This window comes from Pyrus communis, chromosome 10 (genome assembly GCF_041283825.1).
Source record: "Pyrus communis isolate YQ-2024b chromosome 10, ASM4128382v1, whole genome shotgun sequence".
Classification (NCBI taxonomy): Eukaryota; Viridiplantae; Streptophyta; class Magnoliopsida; order Rosales; family Rosaceae; genus Pyrus; species Pyrus communis.
In genome coordinates, this window is record NC_142574.1 from 3975565 (window position 1) to 3985856 (window position 10292).

The following is a 10292-nucleotide window of genomic DNA, read 5'->3' on the forward strand; positions in this document are numbered from 1 at the left end:
AAAAAAGAAGATATTAATGTTCCTAACATGAAGGATTTGCATTTTGTATCTGGAATATCAAAATGTAAAGCTCAAAGAATCGTAAACTTTCATTATTATCGTGTGGATCTCTATTTTCAAGTCATTGATATGCAAATAAAGAATTGAATGCTCGCTTCAATGAATATTGTGAGAACATCACTGCCAAAATTAGAAATCAATAGTTGAGTGATATCATGATTATTTACGTAGAAAAAAAGAAGTTTACTTTTATTGATAATGCGATATTTTTATGATATAAAACTTCACTGGAAACAAGTATTTAAACTAAAAAACTCCTTTTTATTGGATGATATTATATTGATATCGAAAATATTCATAAAATAAGTTGTCATTTAAAAAGTTAGTTTCTTGGCATCAAACAGAGCCTCTCAGCCCAACATCCGTAACCAGGCTACCGAGCATGGGCGTAACCAAATGATTGGATTACTAGATATATTTGGCCGCGTGCACATTTGAGCCTAAACTCTTAGTAACTGTCTAAATAATCTTCATTTTATTTTGGGTTCTGTCTAAAAAATCTTAAGGATGCAATCTCTCTCAACAACTTAATATATAACCTTGTCCCGACCACACAATTAGATATGGACTGAACTATTATTTCTTTTTCTTTTCTTTTTTAAGAGCCACAAGCATAACAAGAATAAATCATTGAGACCATATATATGGATCTGCTGCTGTCACAAGTCTTGGAAGCATCCAAGAAGATGATTGTTCTGAGTTTCTTGCTCATAATTTTGAGGTGCCGACGACAAACTTGGATGAGAAAAGGATGCCCGATCAGTCAATTGCACTTCGAGTAAGTTGTCCAAATTTCTCCAATCTATGTGTTGATTGCTGCTATTATTGTTGCTCCTTTCCGCCTCATAGTCGTCAGTGCTTATATTATTGCTACGCAATACATTTTCTTTGGTGACAAAGCTTGTTGAAATGGTTGGGCTTTCTAGTTGAGGAAGTTCCATGAGTTGGTTACCCAAGAAAATGTTGTTCGAAACAAAATGATCTTCCTCTGAACCAAAAGATTGATGAAAACCTTGATTGGGGTTGATCACCATAGGAATTTCGCTCGAGAAGTTTGAAGATGAAGGATGATCTCTGACATAGGCATGCTTCCATGCTTCAAAACCTTGCCTGTGACTGGGACTTGGCTTCTTGAATGCCCGGCATACAACCCATCCTTCTTCCTGCATGATCACCCCCAGGCCGAATTAATGGCTTGTTTACAGAATTATCAATTGTATGTGTGCGTAGAAAATATATGTTCACTTAATATTAAAATTCCAACTACGTACAAATGCATTTTATTTACTGGTTTAGGGTTTAATGACGGCATTTCTCTTTAACAATAAAGTTTTCAGAGAATTATTAATGAGTATTAATATTGTCAAATGCTGGGATCAATTGAGGAAAATTAAATAACAAGTTAATGGATAGACGATGTTGAAGAACTTGCCTGAGGGGGTGCATGTTCAGAAGTTTGGAGTCGATATTCATGTATAATCCAGTCGGTTTTGTTGCCGTTAGGTGCCCGTCCCTTGTAGAACACTAGGGTCTTCCTCATTCCTATAATGTTGTCCTTTGAAAGCACTGCCTTGTCTCTTCCTGTTGCCTTCCAGAATCCAGCAGCTGTGGCTCTATTTGTCCGCGTTCCAGTCGGGTACTTCTTGTCTTTGTGACTGAAGAAGTACCACTCGTTCTGTTCACTGTAACATAACCTGCATCTCGCTGTACCACACAATACATATACATAGTTCTCAGAATGCCTGAATATGCTCATAATCTTATGAGATGTCAATAAAAACTCTTTTGTTTAGCCATTGATGAGTGATGACAGAGAGTAGCATTTGTGTTTATGTTGTTTCTATCTGTTTTGTTTTGATTTTGCTACCAACAATCATCCGCGCATTTTTCCAATGTTGTTTTCTTTCTACACGTTGCCATATCCAAAATTTTTAAATATAAATATAGTATGAACACAAAAACGCCCTTAGGACCATATCTATTTATGCCATTTCGAAGTCAAGCTGCAAATGTTAAAATTAAGTTGGTTCTAAGTACCTTGTATGTCCCATGGTTCGATTTTGTATAGGTCAATGTCAACGATGACATCTAGGTCAATATTTAGTGAGTTGATCTTTCTTTTCAGGTAGTAACCCACAAGTTCTTCTTCTGTCGGGTGAAATCTGAAGCCTGGTGGAACACAAGAATCCATCTCCATTACTAATGTTCAGTATGTAGACGCACCTGCATATCAGGCAAGGAAGTATGAGGAAGAGTAATTATTATACTTTTGACCAGCTATATATGTGCATGAGTGTTTATAGAGAGAGTACTACCAATCTTGTTGTAGTAATAACAACGTAATTATGTGTTATTAACTAAAATCTTATCATAATCATATTATACAGTATATATGAGATATTATATTTGAACGTGATTGCATTACACTACTAGCGTTCAAAATGGTACAACCCTCTTCTTATTAAAGGGTACCATAGAATTTTCCTATGTATATTCATCTGAAATAAAAAGAGTCATGTGATCCATTTTTTTCTCACAGACGTATTGCCTATGTAACAGTCATGGTTGTCATTCCTAATCTTCTATATCTAACATTTTGTAGTCCCTTTCTTTATAACTTAGTTTCAATTTCTTAGGACTTATAAATTCCTTACTCAAACATACAGCCGCAAGCTTCTTGTAATTGGCGTAGGTCTAACATCAAAGAGAAGACAACCAAACAATTTACTCTTAATTTGGAGAGATACTGAAGAAGGAATTCTATAAGTTTTATAGAACCTATACTATAGGGGCTAAATTGTTAGCTAGTAATGATGGCGATTTCACTTTGTGGGAGCTGTGAGTGGTCCTGCATGTCTTTTTAGCTAAATGACACTGCGGAAAAAGAAATCATGACAGACTAGTAGTGGATTGGAAACCACCACACACTAACATTAAAACATAGGATTATCTTATAATTAAGCTCAAGTAATTTGTTTTCATTAGTTGCATGGAGTAATTAGGCAAAAGTATATCGAACACAAAAGTTGGCCGAAAAGCTTGACTTTGCTGGCACAAGCATGTTATATTTCTTTGAGTGCAGTGCACTCCCTGCTTCCTACCTCCTGCTCGATCAATCTCTACTGGTAGTAACGGTGGTGCGAATTAAATTCCTTTAAGCATTTCATTTCATACCCAGGACATAGCTACACAATCAAAACTAATCAATTAAGACCAATCTAAGGTTTTCATTAATTACCGTGAGATTGTCAATTTGATCTATATAGTACAAACAAATCATTGATCGATCGATGGATCATCCATAACACAAAATGTTAATTTTTAATTAACCGTAAATGTAGATGGATGACACAAACGCTAGTAAGCTCATCAGTTAAAAGGCACTAAGAAATTATAAAAAAAAAAAATTGCAATATATATGTTGTATAATATATAGTTCTGCATGCTGCATTGTGATTGAGTACATATACATGATCGGAATAGTATATCATGCACACAGGAAAATACTCACAGGAAATCTATAAAATGTGTTGCTCCAGCTGCCTTCTTTGCTCTAGGAAGAGAACTTGTAAGAGATCAGGAAAGGAAATACTCAAGGATGATATATGCAGACGTAAAAAAAAGAAGGAAATATTGAAGATGTATGTATTAGTTGGATCCGGGGAACCCTAGCTTCTGTGTGTGTAAGAGAGAGAGAGAGAGAGCTTCTGCAGTTTCTGTGAAGTGAATATTAATTTGTTGATGAAGAGAAAGAGAGGCTAATAAATGTATTTATATACATGGGCCAGCTGCTCGATGGTGATCATGACGAAGATTTAGATGAAGAAAATAGCTAGTTGTAATTAGTTTAAAAACAAGAGGTATGGTATGGAATTAAGAGAGAGGAGAGGAGAGGGTAGTTAAGAATGGTAATGGTATTGATTGCGCATTGGCATCGCGCGTGGGGTGGCAGCTGAGACAATGAGATGCAAAGCTTGTGTTTGGACGGCGTGAGTGTGACACCATGTTTACACGCCACCCCCGCCCACCGCTATTTTGTGTTCTAAGATTTTCCCACACACACACACACACACACACACACACACACACATATATATATATATATATATATATATATATATCTATGTATGTATGTATGTATGTATGTATATATATATCTATGTATGTATATACATATACTATTCCTTTAACTAAACTATGTTTTAAGCTTTAAGATTTAACAACATTCACTCCCACACTATCCCTTGAATTTATCATCTCATTTTTTGTTGTTTATATAAATAGTTTTTCAAATCCCCCTCGAGAAAAAGAGTTATCAGTTTTCAAAATACATCACTAACATACCAATATATATATATATATATATCACATCATCACATTCTCTCCTTTCACTATCCATCTACACCTCCCTTTTGATTCTGTTTGGTGTGCCGGCCTTTGCCATTTGGTACCATTCATCTGCTGCCACATATACAGCCGTGGCAGACTCCCAACCTGCCCATATCAAATAGCTCATTTTCTAGTGAGTTTTATCGTATTCATTTTTATTTAATTTGTATCTGCCAGATGAGTCTCGCCAAAGTCATCCATCACTCTTCGATCACTAAATTAAGGTTGGGATAATATAATGGGCTAAGCTTTCTTATTTGTTAATTAATACACTTGGGAACAAGAACAACCTTTCTTATTCATTCCATTCAGTCCTTATCAGTGGGTTAAATATATATAGATACAACTAGAAAAAATATTTTTCTCTGATTTAGATAAAACCCTGTCGTCCCCTTTACAGCTATTTTTTATCTTGTTAATGTGTGGTTATAAACTAACATTGTTTTAGTTCTGTTGGAAAAGGTTTCCTTGGATTTCACTACTAAATTTCCCGGATTTATATAAGGGCCAGTAAACCTATATACCTACAACGTGGAAAGGTTGTCAGGCAGTATGTGGGGAGCTACACTTTCTTGTGCTCTTGGTGCAGATCACGATCACATTGCGGAAAGATCATAGTTAAAAATAGGAGAGCTTCAGTTGAGTTAAATGTTTTTCATTCTACACTGTATTGAATATATTTCAATATCTGAACCATATATTTTAGTTCATCTTTAAAAGATTATTACTACAAAAAAAAAAAAAAAAAAAAAAAAAAAAAAAAAAACACCTATATCCATTGTTCTCATTTCAAGCTTTTCTCAAAATATTGTTTATATCGTATTTATTTACTTTTTTTGCTTAAGCTAGATATCTTAGCCATTTCAGATTCATCTATTTTTTTTTATCTATAAATAAAGATTTAAAAACATACAGTTTTTAAAACAAAAACACTCATGTGCTAACATGATCGTTAGTTAATACGGTGTTAACTATTTATTTGAGGCCACTCCACGTATATCTCCCATAATCCGAAATGTTTATTTTGTTAAGTAATCATTCAGAGATCATCATTGCATAAAATTAGCCATTTCAAAAATTGTTTTATACCATTCAATTGTTATCATCAAAATTTTGTTTATTTATATGAAATGTTGTGTTTGTCTCTTTCTTCGATTATAGTTGGGTGACTATGTCGGAGAAATTTTATAATACATGTGGGTTATGAAGGGAAAACTTTGTTCAATTAAGATTATTTGAGAAACACATACAATAAAATTAACATTAAAGGCGGAACTAAGGAAAACATGACCTCAAAAATCAATCTTTAACCCATGAAAAATTCAAAAGCCTAGTGACTCACCACAAATTGGAAAGAGAAAGGATTGAGCTTCATGCCCTTAAAGCACATCCTTGTTTACACAAGGTTATTACCCGAGTGAAAGGCCTTCAATTTCTACCCTTGATCCTATGTTTGCTCCTTGTAGATGTGTTGAATGGAAACTCCGAGTTCCAAAAGGATGGAACCTCTAAGTCTCCACACCAAAGATCTTTGCTCCTTGTAGACAAGAAGTTATCCATGTCCATTATCCAATGTGATTATTATCCATGAGTCCATATGATTCATGTGAATTGATTTGGAACATTCTTCTTAAATCGTATTCACGTGCTTTGCCAAAAGATTCCCGAATCATACCACAAAGTGTTCTCCTTCTAGGACTGAAGGTTAGAGATCCCTTGTTGTACACTCACATGTCTCTATAAATAAATCAATGATCCCAGCAATGCTAGGAACGTACCCAAGTTTGCGCATGGTCTTTGTCGCATTGTTATATGATCAAAGACGTATTCATAAGGCAACCGTGGCGTCTTAGAAAAAGGACTACTTTACATTATTGCCACATGAGGACTCTTTGTCGATCATAGTTCAGTGAACTCCATAATCTTTTGAGCACCTATATGTTTGTCATAGTGTCTTACACTAATGACTTGAGACAAGTCATACTCTTGATTAACATATCACATACTAACCTTTGCAGATTATTAATGCCCAATTGACAATCTTATGGCTACAAATGTTTTAGGAATGAATATAAGAGAAAGGTCTCATTGATTTAACTATCTTAGATCACTTGTCCCTTAGGTTAATTACATTCCTTAGATTCTATTATTGATTATATACATAATATGTAAGAACACTATAACAAACATTGCCCTTCCATTAAACTAAACTAGCATTGCCTACACACTTTATTTGTGTGAATATTTTTTATTTTTGTTTTTAAAATAGGAAGAAGAGAGGGAGAGGGAGAGTGAGAATGTGGGAGTGGGAGTGAGAATAGAGATTTCTGTTTTTTGTGTTTTATTTTTTAATATTATATATATGCTAAAATCATTCCTAAAGCTGTTACATAAATGAGTGGCTTTCAAGGTATACTTCAAACATATTATGGTTATTGTAAGGGATGAAAGACTATTTTAAGGCACGTAGTAACAAAATTATGTGTTTGTCAAAGTTTTGCACACTCCTAATACTCTTAACCCTAATATTCAAAGAATGTTTACAAGGTGACTCAAGATTCCTAGGAGATAACATGCGCACTTTGTTAGATCCTAGAAGCATGTATATGTGTGTTTTCATACATCTTACTCATGTTAAAATCTGCAGAGATTTGCCCCTATATATAAGTAATGTGTCTCTCCAAATAATGTGTAACTCTTCAGTTACACCCATTGAATTAGACACATTGCTTCACCAAAAGTTGCCTATAGGAAGCTATTCTGCGCCTTGCAATGTGACAAAAAGTCACTAATCCCTTGGCTTTACAATTCTGCAGAAATTATTTTTCCGAAGAGGGGGAAAATAAAAAACTACTTCATTTAAAGATTATTCCTGTAAATTTTCACCAATCCAAATCATTTTGCCATTCGATCATTGCTTTGAACATTTCGACGTCTATAGATATAGAGAGTCCAATTCGGTCGTTGAGTAATCCCTTAAATAAGCATCTTTGTAGAGCTCACTCCACATCATATTTCAACATACTAACCCGTCCATCTTTTAGGTTTACCCCTCAAGGATCATCTTTAAAAAAAATCACCCAAATTCAAAACCATTTTACTATTAAATTAAATGGTATCATATTATGTTTCTTTGAAAAACTGTATTTGTATATTTTCTTTACTACAGTTGATTGTCTTAATGGGTTTGAATCTGTATAATTTTTTTTGCAAAGATAATTTATGAATGAATATACTAAAAAGTAAAAAGTTTGGATTGTTGAAGAAAATTATGAAAATGAGCTAGCAACATAGTAAAAAAAAAAGTTCTTTCCTTTTCGTGAATGAATGGAAAATTATAGACAAGTTTAGGCTTGTTTGCTTATAAGTGCTTATGCACGAATTGTTTTGATTATAAACAAGTTATTTTTGAGTGAAATGTACGATATTCATTAAACATAAAATTAAAAAAAAAGAAAAAAAAAAAGGTTGTACAAGAGTATAGGTTACAAATTGTAGAAGTTATTAACTTCTGAAAAATCTTGTCAGGACTTCAACTTGGAATCAAGGAAAAATGAGATAAACATTACATACTTTCTTGAAAAAGTATTTGGAAATTGTTATTCTAATCTATTTGCAAAAGCAGTCAGAAACGGTTTTAGCCCGTCATGCAAGCAATGTCAAACATCCCTAATAACACAGAGGTAAAGGAAAGAAGTACTTTGGTTCTATTGTTGAGTGCAGTCCTATATATATATGACTTTTCCAATTTATTGACTTTATTCAGCTTCCTTCAAGTTGGAAAATATGTAATGATTCGTAACATTATGTTTTCCTTCTGATAAGTCTTAAAAGTTGAAGGATCAAAATTAGTGTTACAGACCCATACCACAAGAGTAAAGATACTTTTAACTCTATCTTGCAAAAACCTTGAACCATCAAAATGTCAGCAAGTAAAGCTTGATAAACTTTTAGCTTCTCAATTGCCCCAACCCAACGCTAATACCCTTTTATTACCTACTAGCTGTCGTTTTCAATCCATATTCTTGAAATTTAATTATCCCACAACCTTGATCCATTCAAGGTTGAATCATCTAGATATATGATATCATCATGAACCTAATCTATTAAAATCATCACATTCTGATGCGATCTACCGACTTTACTTTATTAATCTATATGTGTTTATTTTTGTATTTTACATAACATTACTCAACGACCATGGTATTAGAAATCGCTTTCATCTTGATTAGTACAAGCTAGCAGGATTAATTGCTTAAATTAATACCTTAATCATTTGGTTTAAAGACTAAGACTAATATATGCTACAGTATTAGCTGCAGGTACCCTTTTTTTTAATTAATTACTAAAAGTTAACATATAAATGTTGCTAGGGTTTATGATGGATGGCGTGGAATCAAGAAAAGCTTTGTGCATATGATCTTATGCTAGATTCTGCTGTTTAACTGAATATTTAAAGGTGACCCTTCTAATGACTACTGTATAAAAAGTTGATATGAATCGGGCCAAGATAAACAAAAACGAGATTGTTGGCGCAATGAGCTTATATGGGTGCATGAGTTCTCCATGAACTTAAGGTCAGTTAATTTTCACTAATTAAGCAGGCAACCATGCACTTAGCCTTCTCATTTTTAATTAGGGTATTACATACGTACTTGAACACTAGTTGTTTTCTTCTCTCTTTTGCTATATAATTAAATTCTCCTTGGTAGACATGACCTCAAGCTAATTAGAATATTGTGCTCCATCATCTTCACTAAAACTTGAATTCCTCTCTCGATAGTTTAAATGAATTTAGTGTTAAAACTCTTGCTATTTTTTAGCATTCTGATCAAGTTTTTAAAAAACATGAAAGAAGTTCAAGTTAATTAATTATATATTTTTTTATTTTAAAAAATAGAAGTTTAACTACACAATATTTGTCATAATGTAAGGACTAGGGACTACTATGCAGTACTTCTTTGGTTGTGAATCACTAGTGCCAGCATGCATAAGAGGAAAAAAAAAATAATACACGTAATATTTTTCTTTAAAATATATAATGTCACATATACATTATTATAACATGTGAAATAATAATGTCATCCATTGTTACGGTGCACACAATAATTTTTCGTTTTATGAATGCTACGCATGCATGAAAACTGTAATCAAGAGAGAAGCATGTGGATAGCTCATGTAACCTCCATGACCTCTGTTTTGTGTGAACAAGGGTTGACGGAGGAACCATTCATTATTCCTTAGGATTTCAAAACAAGAATGACAATCATGGTGGCAGATCTCATTTGATGGATTTCAGCACAGAATTGAACTTTTGAATATTATAAGTACCCCTAGTTAGTTTTGTGAATTCTTAAGCCATATACGAGGGCTAAGAGCAAGTTATATATATGTTTTATCTGTGTAGTAAGCCACAAATATTTTTGTGCACACAAATGTGAAAACGTGTTAAAAGTCTACCCAATCGCCTGCATGGTACAACAATCCGTAGTAAAATAAGAGACATAATAGGGATCGGTGAATGCAAGGCTTGTAATTTCATAGATTGAATATACTCTCAATACACTTCCTCACGTGGCTTCTCAAATTTCAATATATAGTCTGATACTTTGGACATGGAAACATATGGCAAACAAGTGGAACTAGCTAGCTAGCTAGCTAGTGGGAGATCATAATTAGCCAACACCTTAATACAACTGCGCGCATTAAGTCGAAAGTTGATCAATTTGCAGAGGTCTGTTTCATGGCCGGTTTCGGACAGGCCTCTAACAGGATAAGTCGGTGCCATTAACCTCACATCTTATAAAATTGACAACTAGCCAGTTCTTTGCTGATTTTATGGT

General features: G+C 33.7%; 1 protein-coding gene across 1 annotated transcript; it reads right to left on the minus strand.

Annotated features, from left to right (window-relative positions):
- Positions 1-566: 566 nt before the first annotated feature.
- On the minus strand, positions 567-4069 carry LOC137727686 (NAC domain-containing protein 30-like). The gene is made up of 4 exons (XM_088677739.1): positions 3572-4069; positions 2098-2283; positions 1493-1764; positions 567-1223 (listed from the first exon to the last, which is right to left on the minus strand). The coding sequence occupies exons 2-4, from the start codon at positions 2255-2257 to the stop codon at positions 720-722; spliced, it is 936 nt and encodes a 311-aa protein (XP_088533865.1). The 5' UTR covers positions 2258-2283; positions 3572-4069; the 3' UTR covers positions 567-719.
- Positions 4070-10292: the final 6223 nt, after the last annotated feature.

Excerpts from the sequence above, each read along its gene's own strand:
- LOC137727686 (XM_088677739.1), bottom strand. The coding sequence starts at position 2,257 with ATGGAGATGGATTCTTGTGTTCCACCAGGCTTCAGATTTCACCCGACA. Across the intron at positions 1,765-2,097 it reads CGAACCATGGGACATACAAG|CGAGATGCAGGTTATGTTAC; the intron begins GTACTTAGAACC and ends TGTGTGGTACAG. Across the intron at positions 1,224-1,492 it reads CTGAACATGCACCCCCTCAG|GAAGAAGGATGGGTTGTATG; the intron begins GCAAGTTCTTCA and ends GTGATCATGCAG.